Source organism: Lissotriton vulgaris, unplaced genomic scaffold (genome assembly GCF_964263255.1).
Source record: "Lissotriton vulgaris unplaced genomic scaffold, aLisVul1.2 SCAFFOLD_776, whole genome shotgun sequence".
NCBI classification, from domain to species: Eukaryota; Metazoa; Chordata; class Amphibia; order Caudata; family Salamandridae; genus Lissotriton; species Lissotriton vulgaris.
In genome coordinates this window covers 214,165-229,117 of record NW_028244253.1, presented here as the reverse complement: position 1 = coordinate 229,117, position 14,953 = coordinate 214,165, and the positions used below count along the sequence as shown (strand labels likewise).

Below are 14,953 nucleotides of genomic sequence, written 5' to 3'. Positions count from 1 at the left end.
ATTACAACATCGTAGCAATCTGATCATCACGCCTCAGAGTCATAGGAACATCTACCCTAATAGAACAGAGGAAGAAATTACAGGAATACACTACCCAGATCCCAGAAAAGAAGGAAAGGGAAGAAAAACAAGGCCATAGAAACAATAAAAGGACAAGACTAAGAGAACCCATCCCCCGACCCCCCACCCTGCACTCCTGTAGATGGCTACGGCCTACCCCCCCTAACAGTGTGCCTGTCGCCCTAAAAAAACTAAAACCCCCATAAAGAAACTAATCCAGAAAAGAAAAGAAAAAAAGGTTACGAGTAGAATGGAGGAGGACCTCCAGGCCAGCTCCCGGCCCCACCCCACCCCGCGCCTACCCTCAACACCATGAACAATACGAAATTAGATACAATCAGTCCGCAAGAGGGTATAAAAGGATACAGTGTTAGCCCGCCTAGTTACATTGTCAAAATATTTCCAAGACTCAGCCACTTCCATTAGCCCATCAGCAGTCCCTGCACAATGAAGTCCTCTCTACCCCTGAACCACTCTATCAAGCTCACCAACATGCAATAACCAGTCAGTGTCCGAGGAGATTGTTCCAAAGGAGTCCGGCATCCCGAGTGAAAAGAACAACCGGACATGTAGAGTAGAGCAAACACGGGAATCAAGCCAAACCAGAATGTTCACTAGACGTCGTAGCAGGACTAGACACGGGGCCGTCGGCAGTCGAGTAAAGGTAGTAGATCCATCCCACTGTCGAAGCCTCACCGCAGCATTCGAAGGCTTTACATGGTCATCCGACCCCTTCAGCTTTGTAGGTCTCATGTCCCACGACTTAGACGAGACTCCCGGCGGCCAGCTGGAAGTTGTAAAAGACGAGTCACTCACAGTCTCCCTAGTTGGTGGGGCTTCAAAAGCGCAGTCCGTCAATGTGGAGGCAGCCTGTAGCAAGGACGAGGGGCCCCCGGCGGTCAGAAGTGAACCCGTAATGTGTGACCCCCCCCCTTGTCTCCCCAGGCAGCGGACGCCCCTACATGGCACAGAGTGGAAGAGACCTACAGCTGCGACGAGGAGGAATGGGAACACGGACCCTTTAACTGGCCAGGTATGCTGCACGAGGAGGCGGAGCCCACACCTGCCATAAAGGAAGCCCTTCCCCAAGACCAGGTGTGTCTATACACCGGAGGTGCGGTCAGAGAGGATTGGAGTGGCGGTGAGGCGTGGAGCAGTGGAGTGTCGTGGAGCGGTAAAGCGGAGGAGGTGATTCAACTGGAGGACGGAGGAGAGTGCGGAGAGGAGAGTCGACGGACGGAAGCGACGGCCGGTCCAGTCCGAGGAAAAGCAACATCGGAGGACGGAGCGGGAGACGACGCAGGAGGTTTCCAGGAGACGAGAGCCGTGTCCGGACCAGAGGCAGCAGCGGGAGTGACTCACCCGGAGAGAGAGCAGCCGACGCAGGGAAGCCGACGCCTGAGGTTCCTAAGGCGATCATCGGGACCATCAGAGCCAGGAGGCCAACGGATCCACGCATCGCCCAGCCACTCCCCCGGAGGGGCGTGGCTAACAGAGGTGCGTGACAGATTTGAGGGGTGGATGCGGAACAAACGCAGCGTAGCCCCAGAACCCTAGAGTAAACCCCTTCATCACATCCCTCACTGTCACTATAGTTAACGGTGCACTGTGTGTTTCCTCACCCCCTACCCGGATACTGAATACCGGGTGAACCTGTCCTGATACAATCCTCTGTTTTTGCTTCTCTCCTTCGGCGGAGGCGGGGCCACGACGGAGACCGACAGAAGTGGAAGAAGGGGAACCAACCGAAGGCGGGAAGAAGGAGTGATCGGCAAGAGCAGGAGAGAAAGAAGCCGATCTCCGCCACGGCCTACCTCCCGTCCTACTTGTACCGATAGACTGTATCGCTCAATAAAGCCCAGTTTGAACCCTACCAAAACTCGCCTCTTACCTATCCCCGTCCAGCCGATTACACAGGCCGAGCTGTAGTCGCCCAGAACTCGAATGGCGCCTCCTTCCTCGGGGCAGCAGCAATGGCGTCCAGCTTTTCCCCCAGGTTCCGTGAGTCCCGTAGCAGGGCAGTGCGGAGGGCGCCGAGGGCCAGAACCAGGTCACCAATCTTCGGCTGTTCGCAATGCGCCCCGTTTTCTGCACGCCTCCCAGCCCCGGTCATTCCATCCCCCCGGGGCAGCCGAAGCCGGGCATCACCGTCACAAGCTACCTCTCCATCGGCATCCATCACAGTGGAGGAGTGGGAACAGGTCGCAAACAAAGGAGAGGGGAAGTGCGCGGCGCCACAAGCGGGCCAGGGAAACTGTGCACAATAGTCAGGGCCGCCGACACCTCCCGGCGGGCTCCGCCAGAAACAAGAACACTCTCCTGCACAAATCGGGGGATTCCCACAAGGTTCAGGATAGGGTGGGTCCCACGTCCGATGGCCGCTGCAGTGGGAAACCCTTCTCTTGAAAAGCGGCAGCCCGTATGGTGGTAGGTCGGGACCTCTCCGTGACACCGCCGGCAGCGCCAAGGCACAGAAAAAGGATCGGAGCAAGTTCCACACCCGCTCGGGGTAATCATTCAGGCACCACGACTGGTGGTCGCCATGTTGCGTCGGCGGTCAGCGCATCGTCCTACTCCAAGCCCCGGCTCCGGCGCCATTCCAGGCCGCAGCAGTAAACGGATCCTATCTCCGGCATCAGAGCAGGTAGGGACCTCGGAGGCATGGGACCGGCGAGCTCTGTCATTCACCCACAGGATGGCGGCCAGGATGAAGGCGCGAGGTGGGAAAGGTTTACGGAGCCAGGAGCCCGAGCGGCCATCTCGGTCGCCGGCCTGGCTCCTCCCCCGTGGTTTCAAAATTAGTCTAACTCTGACCGGGACGAGTTACATTGTGGAGAGGTCTTGTTTCAAGCTTCTTTGAACACTTGCAAAAATCCCATTGACAGTGTTTGAATAAATGTTCATCCAGTTAAAATGCCCTTTGAGTCTGGGGCAAAAATAACTTTAGTGCCTAACAGCCAGATTCATCATTGTCCCGTTTTGCGAGTCCTTAATAGCGATTATTATGGAATCGCTATTAAGGACTTGCAAAACGGGATTCATGTAGGAATCGCTAAATAAATTGCGATTCCTACACATTCCTTATTTGCGATTAGCAAATTGCTAATGTGGAGTTATTCCTTATTTGCGATTAGCAATTTGCTAATCGCAAATAAGGATGCGATTTCAAGGGTGCCAGGGGTGTCCAAAGGACACGCTGTAGCACCCCTGAAATGAAAATGCAGACTGATGTTGCGCACACACATGTCCAAAGGACATGTGTGTGTGTAACATACAACTGAGAAAAATGCACAAAAGTGCATATTTCTCAGTTTTCGCTATTTACCACGAAGTCAGACTTCGCGGTAAATAGCAGCAAAAAATAGCGAAATCGCAATTTTTCAAAGGTTCATGAATAGCATTTAAGGAATCTCAAATTGAGATTCCTTAAATGCGATCGCAATTTGAAAAAAATCGCTATTATTTGCGATTTTTCAAATTGCGAGTTCATGAGCCATTGATGAATTCCAAATGCCATTTTTGCGGGCGCAAACGGCCGAATTTAGCGATTCGCACTGTTTGCGCTCGCAAAAATGCTTGATGAATCTAGCTGTAAGTGTTTAATGACTCATCCTTATTGGGTAAGGTGAAGGTGTTCAAGCCTGACATTAGGCCGCTTGCTTATGGTGGTCAACCTATCAAGTTGTTTGGATACTTTGAGTGTGACATACAATTGAAGAATAAACTTACTGCTGGAAAAATATACATCTCCTCCAGGGGTGACAGTATAATAAGTTGGATTCACCAGGCAGATCTTGAAATCATGTTAATTCCAGGTAGAGATCCTTGTATAGTCTTGAAAGAAGACCTGTGTTCATCACCCCTTGATCCTCTAAGTATACCTGAACCTTCCAAAGTTGCTCAAGTCAACGATCTACGGAGTGAATTCGGACAAGTTTTCAGTGAAAAACTAGGTTGTTTGTCTGGTTATACACATAAGATTTCTTTGAAATCTAATGCCATTCCTGTTACTTTCAAGGTGCGTAGCGTACCGTTAACCATGAGGGAGTTCATGCAAAAAGAACTGCTGAAGTTACTAAAAGAGGGATTTGTCAGATCTGAGGCGAGTGAGTGGTTGGGTCCCGTGGTACTTGCACATAAAGCCTCTGGTGAGGTGAGGCTTTGTGTGGACTTGCGCACACTCAATTGCGCTGTCGTGGCTGACAAGTACCCTCTCCCAAATATTGCAGAAATGCTGACACAATTAGGCAGAGCTGCAATATTCTCCACGTAGGATCTCAGGCGCACGTATCACCAAATTAAAATTGGCCCTGACTCAATAAACCTCACTGCATTTATAATACCATTTGGAACTTTCAAATATAGAAGACTTAATTTCGGTCTGAATTCTGCAGCCTCTGTATTCCAGAGAGCTATGGAAGATGTCTTACATGAGCTACCTGGATGATGTATTGGTATATGGCTCTTCACAAGAGATACATGATGAGAGACTCAGAGCCGTTCTGAAGCGCTTTAAGCCTCGCAGTTTGACCCTACTTGAGAACAAATGTAAATTCAACCTCACAGAAAATGACTATTTGGGGCACAAATTGTCTAAAGAGGATGTCAAACCTAAAGATCATTTAGTAACGACTATCGAGAACCTTCCTGTGCCCCAATCCAGGGATGAGTTGGTCACCTTTCTCTGCATGGGCGAATATTACAACAAATTTGGTCCACAATTTGCTTCTCGTACTTTTACCCTTAGGGCTCTTCATAAGGGTGTGAGGTTCATCTGGTCACCACAATGCCAAGCAGAATTTGATAACATGAAGAGTGCTTTGAGTGAGGCTCCCTCTCTCAAGAGTTTTGACAATTTTGCCAGTTCCATCCTCATTACTGATGCTAGCTCCAAGGGTCTCGGGCTGTTCTTAAACAAGTGAAGGATGGTCAGGAGATAACTGTCATGTTTTTGTCACGAGTGCTGGTGGAGCCTGAAATTCAGTACTCTGTTATAGACAAAGAAACTCTTTGCATCTTTTGGGCTATTAAGAAACTAAAAAAGTTTCTCTTCACTGTACAGTCTGATCACAAACCTTTGAAGGATTGTTTCACCAAAAAGAGTCTTGATGCTGCATCCTCAAGAATCGCCAGGTGGATTGTCGCACTCCAAGACTATTATTTTGTTATACATCACATTCCTGGTGCTCAGAACAAAGTCTCTGATTGTCTTTCTCGCCTTGTCAGGAGTGACCCTATTCACACACTTGACATCTCTGGGGACTCGTGGAGGACGAAGATTACAAAGTGTGTGAGGTCACACCTAGAGTCTTGAGTGAGGGAGAGTGGAATTCTGCCATTGAAAGCGATCCCATTATTCTTGAGGGCTGCAAGTTAGTGAACAATGGTTGGGGAAGTGGCATTAAAAGCTTGAGTGAGGAGACACGAACATTTTGGAATGTGCGTCATCAGCCGTCTGTCTCCTCTGGGTTGCTTTGGAGCGGTACCAAGCTTGTTCCACAACTCCCTATCAGACTTAAAATCGTACAACAAGCACATCAGGGGCACCAGGGCATCTCCAAGACAACAGAAAGGATTTGTTTGCACTTTTGGTGGCCAGGGATTGATCTCTCAGTTGAGCGTATGGTGAGAGATTGTTCTGAGTGTAATGCATCTGAAAGGGTCTATAATACTAGAGTTCACCCTATGGTGGTGTGTGAGGCCCCTGTTCGTTGTTGGCAAGATGTGGCATTGGATCTTTATGGGTCCCACTACTAGTAGCTCTGGTCAATCATATGTTATAGTATGAATGGACATGTTCTCCAGGTGCCAGAGATTAAGATCACTCCAAGTATTGAAACTAAGGAGGTCACCATGTTCCGCGATGAAGTCTTCTCCCGAGGCAGTTTCCCAGGCTGTATTCTTAACGACAATGGAGTTAAGCAGCTCTTGAGAGAAATGGAGGAGTTTTTGTCAAAAAAGGGGGTAAAACATAAGCGGTGCGCCCTCTACCAATCCCGAGACCAATGGCATGGTGGAAAGGTTTAACCGAGTGTTAAAAGAATCCATCCAACTAGCCAAAGCACAAAGACTGGAAGTCAGAGGTTGTGGAACGAGTTACCATCTACCGTCTCACTCATTCTACCACCAGCAAAGTTCCCTTTGAGATCTTTCATGAGCGGAAGCCCAATACCCTATTGTTCCAAACATGGATGAGAGACAAAAGTGCATGTGTTGATCTGGATGCTTGTTCTACTGCAGGTCCTAGCATAGCTTCCTCTGGCGTGGGTCCTGGTGTAACGTCCTGGCAAGCGGGGTAGAAATTAAAGATTGCGAAAAGGAAAGAGTATTTTGACACCAGACATGCCGTCACTCACACTTGTGTGAAAGTAGAAGACAGGGTCCAGTGCCTCTTCCGCAGAGGGGTGTTGGAGTCTCTAAATGCTCCTCTCCTTTTCTGGTAAAGAAACTTTTTCTGAATGTTGTAAGTTGGATGATGGTCGCATCTGGAACTTGAACAGAATCGCTCCCATGCGCAGCAAAATTTACCCTGGAGTGATTGATCATTCCGAAGAATTGCCTACTTTGCGAAGGTGTTCTCATTCTGGAAAGATTCCTGTGAAACTGCATGATTTTGTTCTTCGTTAATGTTATTTTTTCCTTCTTTCTTTCCTAACTCTCCTCATCTTTTTCTTTGTTCTTCTAATGTAAAGGGGAGAAGGTGTGTAACGACCAGCGTGTCGTGTTCTGTGCAGAAGTGTTATTGGCTCTAGAGCCTGCTTCGTGTTTAAGTGTCCTTAGAATTCCCACAGGTCAGTTGCTGCTGGCGCTGTGTGGATGACATTATTTTCATACATGCTTTTAAGTAAATCTACTTCTCTTAAACTTCACCCAGTGTACCTGCTTTATTACAAGGAGGCGGCGGGCAATGAAGGAACAGGAGCCTGGGTTTCATGGCATAACTTTGAATCCATCACCACCCTCAACCATGGATGATGTGTGGGAGGGAGCGTGGCATAGAAACCCAGCACAGTTCACTCAGATGCCCCCCCACTCCATCCCCAAAAAACAAACTGCAAAGGCTTTTGAGGATGCCCCGATGACCTGTGGAGGTTATGTCTTGAGTGGAACCTTCAAACGAGCTAGAAACCTGTTCTCTGCAAGGAAGGTATGTACACTGCGATATAGGAACATCATTGAGTGACCACGCGAAAGCAGGCGGTATGGTGGGAGTTGGCCGTGCCTTACACAATGTCAAATTCATAGGTTCCATGAGAAATTTGACGTGGCAGTAAGTAAAGTCAGCAATAAGTTTGATTTGCTGATCAGTCAGGAAACAATCTTTGTAGTAGCATGGTGCGAATTTGTCACATAACAAAGGAGACATCCAGCATCAGTAGCTGCTAGCGACGCGACAGGTGCCTTAGAGCACCTACATCTCGTATGGTACCAACCCCGGTCGTATCCAATATACGCGTGTAGCAGACAAAAAAAAAGTCTGCCCCGCTGTCAATGTGAACAGACCGTGATATGTCCAACCACCGGTCACTCTGAAACCCCCAGGGCTGTACTCCCCGCTACCCTGTCCTCCAACCTCCCCTCCAGCAAACGGTAGCCGACCATTTCTCACAGCCGAACCTCCAGTCAAGCTCTACACACCATCAAAACTGGGCGGAATCAGCCGGCTGTCGAAAGGCGGCTCGAACAAAGGCAGGTGTACACGTCACAGCCAATCATCATGAGGAATTCTGTGTGGCGCACTAGGATTGGCTAAAATGCACTCAATAGCCCAATCCCACTTCGTTTTATACTTGTCGGTACCTCCTACTCCCAGAAGACTCGGAGAATACGTTCAACCGTGGGATTAGTTGTTTATACGACCCGGAAGTGGTAAGATTACCGACAAATGACATCCGTTAAAAGATCAACAACGGAGGACGGGCATCAGGCTTTAATTCATGAACGGTCCGTTTAAGTAGCGGATTGGTGATCACCTTAGATCGGACGGTTCTGGCACCTAGGATTTCAGGACGATCTGGTGTTTTGTTCGATCCTGGAGGATTGTGATGTTGTTCTATAAACCGGAGGAAAGAGATGTTTCTGGAAGAGCATTCCAGGCTTTTGGTTACTGATGCACCCCTGGATTAGGAAGGAACTTTTTGACAGCCCTTTGTCTCCTAGAGTTTTGGCGAAAAAACTTGGAAACAAGGTGTTTACGGATATCGGAACAAAAATCAACGGGGTATTTAAAGAGACGCTTGTGCTAGATCAGAAACAATGTCTGCTAAGGATAACCCATGCAGGAAATTTCAAGCCAACATATTCAATAAAAGCAAGTGTCAGAATTGTTTTAAACCCAGGGAGTCTCATTTGCTGAACGACGAGGATTTAAATCAGGTGAGTTATTCTTTCCAGCAATCGTAATCTCTTTTTAATCGCACAATTCGGTAAAATTGACCCCACCGGACGTAGCTCTCATAAAAACATGATTATGTAACCGAAAACTCCGATGGTTTTTTTTTTTGGTCCGATTCTTTTCTAAAGTATGTGCCTGATGTGACTTCACTTGATATGCTTTTCTATGGAATATTTTCAATGCAAGACTTCGTCTTTTACTGACTTTATTAAATAGTTGTCCAAATACAGCTTTATGGGAAGTGATTTTTTTAAAAATTTTATTCTAAGTTGAGACAGAAAAAAGCCTTACTCTGGTTTGAGATGGATGTTGCTTTGAAAGGTTTTCAAGCTGACCGTAAATTTTAACTCGCTGAGACGCTTGATCAGAAAATCCAGACCAGTCTTTATATTTTGGCATTTGTGCTCTTGATTATAGTTTGGCTGGAGGTTACTGACAGGAATCGGTGGGAAGATCCTGCTCCAGCCCGCAGGCACCAACAGCCATTTTTGCTTAGACTGGATTTTTCTCCTTAACGTGAAACCCAAGACTTGACTTTATCTGATCGTCAGAGAAAGGTCCCGAGGCACCACTCCCTCAACTGCATTCCCCAGCCGACACCGGAACGAGTGCTGCTCCGTTATTGTACAAGGGGCGTTTAACATCATGTTCACATGAGGTTCTCTAAAATCTCATAAAATGACTTATCTTGCGATTTGCATCCTGTGTGTCCGAGCCCATTGACCACCCACGCGGCTGTCAAACCGCTTGCACTGACCTTTCTGCCTTCGGTGACCTCTAATCAGCTGTAGCGATTGAGGTACGGGATTAGCCCAACCAGTGGTAATCTCTTGCAGGAGAGACTTTGGCAAAGCGCAGGTTCAAGAACAAGTGAACGACTACCGAGGCTTTGATAGTAACAGTGCGATACTGAGCCTGCTATATGTTAGCCGATGACTTGTGTATTATTTCACAAAGCATTCCTCTAAACTTCCTTCTGACTTATCGTGACATTTTGTGCCTTGGCTTTCTAAATCGTGTTCTTTATTTACACCCAAGTTCAGCACATGCAAGCATTGTAATGAGACCACTACGTGCGCCCCAGCACCATTTCGTGTTTAACCCTTAACTGAGGCTGCTTGTTTAGCGAGCATGTGACCTTTCCGCTCAGAGGGCTGCCTGACTTCGAAAGAATGCACGCCCTTTGAAAAATATGAACATTTTATTGTAAACTATCCTATTACGTATTTGCTCTGGCAGTATATCCTCTCCAATAGTTCACGTGCTGTTTTTCCCCCCTCTGAATTTTGTCTTGAATGCCTAGTTGTACACAGTGTTATAGGAGACGCTAAACAATGTGGCTGATTGACCCTTTAACTTTTATGCGATCATTCATTTCTGACCTCTTGTTTGGTGCCATGCAATCCATGTCATCACTCTACCCACAACCAACCTAGTGATTATCTGCCATTATTTGATTGTTTAAACTGCATTATTATAGCGCTGCACTAAATTAAATCCCTTTTCGGTTGGTGTGGCATTGCAATGGAACTAATGTCATAACGCTTGCGAATATAAATACGTTTTCAGAAAAACAGGAGGTTGTTGCATGATTGCATGGATAGTGGGAGTAAATTCTATATTTAGCTCAGATGAAAGGGAATGGGCTGCTACATTGTGGAACAGATGGGTATTTGGTACACCTACTAGGGAAAGTAAGACCAGCTCACTTCACTGAGTTAACCAGTTTATTAGGAAAGCTATGTAGGAAGGCCAGGGTGTTGGTATGTCTGGGATACACGCTATCCTTATTGTGACCCAAAATGATGCTGATACGTGCTTCACAAATGGCTTCACCCAAAAGCCCTTGTAAAAAGTAAGTTTCAGGTAGAGGGTGGAGGTTTGTACAATTAGTTCTGAAATAATTGAAAACCGTATGATCCTTATTATTTAGTTTATTGGTTTTATTTTCTTTGTTACACCTTGTAACATTGAGAGAAGGAAAAGAGGAACAGAAAAAACAGCCAACCCATGTTTTGCCCCGTGGCTATAGGTCGAGGGCTTTTTCAAGGCAAGAATGGTTGAAAATGTCTGTGAACGCTGCAAAGAACGATCTGTAGAGATGTACACATCTCTGCGGTCCTAAAGAATGAAGTAACCACCGGGCGAAACACGTGTCAGCTGTTGTTTTTCTATTAGTAAAGCTAAGCCGGCTGGTTCAATGCCAAATAGATATTTAAGTATTAACATGATGCAGTAGACTTAGACGTTTCTCCAGCCGTGGACTGGGATTTAGGGGAGCTGTTATTGTGCTGGTGTAGCTTGCATACTTTTAGCTTGGCTATTACACATGGTTTTAGAGGGAGGTTTGCATTTAAAGGAGTTTCATCAGGCCAATTGTCAATTGAGTTATGGTGCAGATACTATCGAGATCCAAGGGAGTATTTATGTCCCTTTCTTTATCAATGCTTTCAACCCATACCTTTTGCACATCTCAAAAATTGAACGCATTGTAAAACATGGAAGTTTAAAAGCATGGTTGCTCTCACCTGGTTCTGGTCATGCTATAAATAAAGTCAATCGGGTTTGGCATTTGGGTAATAAGTGGCAGTCTCATGGTTCCTCAGGGAGCGTGATTTCCTGCAAATGCCTTTGGGATTTATCCCCTTAACGTAATTTGCTGTGATATCCAGCCATTCTCCCTGTCATTGCATCTGCTAGAGTGAATGATGTACTTCGTGAAGCATGTGTTTGGGAGGGGAATAGTGGTGGAGGCTGTCTGCTGCCATTAATCTACAACATTCCAGTTTCTCCTTTGCTTTGTTTGGACGTACTCCCTCTTTCATCGGAGTTAGTGCTTCTAGATGGCCCCAGATTCCTTCTCTCCACTGGAGTCATTTTGTTGAAGTCCTCATTATAAAAAAAAAAAATACGTTTTTTTTTCTCCAGGAGGATGGAGTGTTGGCTGTGGTTAAGAATCCGGAATTCATCCTGGTCACATTATTAGTAGAGTTTGTCTTGCTGGTGCACATCATTATGTGAAGCTTCTTCCATTCAATGCATGTTGCACCTGTATATTGTGGCCATGTTGCAAGTTCTATCCTCACCAGCAGTTATTCAGTTGAAAGACTGATCTTAAATATATAGTCTGTTTAATGAAAGATGTTGCCAGGTTCCTTAAGGTCCGACTAAGACGTCAACACATTTGAGCAGTGTGTGTAAAACAATAAAATATGGGATTTTGCCCTGAGTAGAACCCAGCATGGAACGATTAGTCCGATGGTACCTACCAGGGTATTCTATGGTCTTCGATCCTTTGAAACAAAATGCCAGGCGCTGGAAGTTTAGGGCCACGGGTATGTAGGTGTCATTTTGCCATTTCCTAATAGAATTTTTTTTGATTCACTATTAGGAAATCACAAACCCCTATGTGCTAAAATTTGTGTGACACATTTTAGCGATACTTAACCCCTTCGATGCTCATGACGAGCTCAGCTCGTCATGCAGTACTCTGCTCGTGTGCTCTTGACGAGCTCTGCTCGTCATGAACAATGGGAATAAATCAGAGTTAGGGGGAATTGCTGCAGCACTGATTGTGTTAATGAAGTAGCAATTGGCCTACCTCATTAATATTCATGAGTTGGGTCACAATTTGCAGCCCATTGGAAATCGCTAAAAATACAGTGATGTGGCATGCTGGGGACATCAGACCACTATGCCTGTGTTTGCTGTTAAATAAAGCAGCGTTTTTAAAAATGTGATGCGTTTTCAAAAACAAAAATGAAACCTTCAGTTTAATTTTTTAAGAGTAGGCTGTGGTCCGTGGAACCACCGCCTGCTCTGGAAAAAATGTTTTTGCATATATTCACAAAGGGGAAGGGGTCCCCTGGGGAACTTCCCATTTGCGAATGGGTTACTAACAACTTGAAGTAGGTGGCAAAATGCAAATATTTTGTGACCACATTTCATCCATAAAACATTTGTACATAGCAGTGCAAATCGCTATTAGAAAGGGACTCCTATAACACGCTCCTTCCTAATACCGAATCGCTAATCAATTTTTCAATTTGGTAATAGCTTACTGAATCGCAAAACGGGTTAAGTACATAGGAAAATGCAGTTTTTTCGGGTGCAAATGACCCGATTTTCAAATAGGACCATTTGCAACTGGAAAAAACGGACGTACACTTGGCCTTTAGTGATGAATATTTTTGTGCTTACCAAGTACAACATGTTGGTGTAATCCAGCCAAGGGTTTATTATAGAGCCCCGACAAGATGATGTGGATGCTTACAAATCCTATGTTTGATTCTTTTTCAGCTGTGAAATATGGAAGTTATTTAGGTACGCAGAAGTTAAAACCATTAACATAGTTACCAGTTTATAAAAAGAAAAGTATGCAGAAAGTGAAGCAGAAAAACATGAACTTGCAAAACCAATGTTTTCCAGTGGCGAAGTAATGACCTGTTACAAATCCTACTGTAATAAGTTGTAATTGATCATAATTGAAGAAATCCCAAGTGCAGGCCTTCTCACCCTCACTGGCTGTGTGTTTGAGTTGACTGTACAGTGAGCATAGCCGTCCATGTTGAATATGATAGAACGTTCTACAAGTAAGTATAGCCAGATGTGTTCCTCCCACCCCACTCAATCTGTCTAGCAAGAAAGTCATCCAGTACGTCAAAAAGGGTGCTCTCAGTGGCAAAATGTGTGGGTAAGCCTAGTTGTCGTCCAGGATACCATAGAGATCCATGTGTAAGCATGTATAGTATCGCCTTTTTCATGATTTTACTGATTATCTTTTTCGAGCAAGGATCCTTCGAAATACTGTGATAAGTTTTCATCAATGAAGGACATAACACGTTTGAATGAACAGTAAGATTACCACTGTGCTACTCCTTAGAAATATGTACGTTCTTGGTAAAAACAGGTTACACAGCTTGTTTGAGGAAGATACAGACGAGATGTTCGATTGCATGTTCAGCAGAATTGCAAAAAGTTCCTTCGAGGTGTTTTAAGCCACTATGCTTTTTTTGCCTGCAGATGGTTTTGACTTTGAGAATGTCCCTGTCAAAAATTGCACAAGGATTTTTAAGGACTGTCAAATCAGTCTTCTCAAGTATTTGTTGCCACTTATTCAGATTGAAGCACTCCGTTTTAGTAGCTGTAGTGGAAGAAGTTGGATTTGTTTGGGCTTCAGATTTGTTTGTAAGCATGTGATTGCCTATGTTTTTAAATGCATAACCTCTGCAAAAAATCTGAATTGACAGATTTCTTTTCTCTCTTTTTGAAGCTGTGTTGTGAATTTCACTGTTTTTGTTTACAGAGGGTCAGCACATTATCTAAAACTTTGTTCAAACAAGTCATGTAGGTTCCACTTTATTTACGAGGAATATATTCTTGTATAAATGAATGTATGTTTAGTGTGACTGGGGGGGGTTCAGTTGCTGTGTCAAAATTGAATTTCTGGTGCTACTTGTGTTTGTACATTCCTTTCATACAGTGCATATCTATGTGACTTGGGCTAGGCGAGTATTGCGCTCCAGAACTTTGGATGCAGGTTTCCACTGTGCCTTTTACTTCGAGTTTTGTGTTTATTGTAATACACTCAAGTGGTTAAGCTGTGCAAAGTTATGAATGCTCACCCTGTAGATTTTTATTGCTTCTCATTTATATGGGCCAATTTGTCCTTTCTAGGCTACACTTGCACTCAACTGTTTGTCAGATATCTTTTTTCATGGTGACCACGCCATAATTGCTGCATTTTATTGCAAAATCATAGACCGATCACCCAAATAAAAATATAACTGCAAATCCTGTTAGGACTGAATTGTCTATTCTGGGCACACCTTCCTTTTTAGGTCGAGGCTGGGCAGCGCATGCAGCATGCTGTATTGAAGTGTAGAACAGAAGCCCCGCCCAATCTATGCCCATGTTTGTCATTGGCTCTTGTCATTGTCCTTTGTAAATGCTGGCTTATGATGTACCTCCTTTGTATCGCCTTGTCTTAATTTGTAACCTCCCATGATGACTGGTCCTTTTAATTCGGTTTTTACTTGGTATGTCTTTTTTTAGTCTAAAAGCACTATATTATTTAATCAGTTTCTCCTACTGCTGGCACAACATGCATTCCAGCAACATTCAGCGTGCCATGCGTGATTTCACTTTCCGAGCTGCTGGGACAATGGAGGCCACTTCTTTGAATAGGTCTCGCATTTACAAGAATTTGAGCTATTGGCATTGTAAATGACAATGCCTTTTTATTTATGTGTTAATTAGCAAGACAGATAAATAAAAGGCATTGACATTTACAATGCCAATAGCTTAAACTCTCGCAAATGAGAGACCTATTGCATTGCAAATGCTTGTTTAATTCCTATTTAGTTCTGGACAAAGAGGTTCGTACCGGTTGCCTTCTAGAGCAGGAGAGTGATAGAGCTCATCTTTTTCATTGCTTTCAGTGGATCAATACAACCAGTCAATATGAAAGTGCTGTTACATTATCTCTCGCCACCTCAG

The 14,953-nt window shown here is 45.1% G+C and overlaps 1 protein-coding gene across 1 annotated transcript in view; it reads left to right on the top strand.

Moving 5' to 3' along the window:
* Positions 1 to 7,899: 7,899 nt before the first annotated feature.
* Positions 7,900 to 14,953, top strand: part of LOC147668119 (myosin phosphatase Rho-interacting protein-like) — a 117,685-nt gene continuing 110,631 nt past the window's right edge. The window contains exon 1 of the mRNA XM_086948767.1: positions 7,900 to 8,436. Within this exon, the coding sequence (XP_086804893.1) occupies positions 8,317 to 8,436 (120 nt within the window). The 5' untranslated portion in view covers positions 7,900 to 8,316. The remainder of the gene's footprint in view (positions 8,437 to 14,953) is intronic.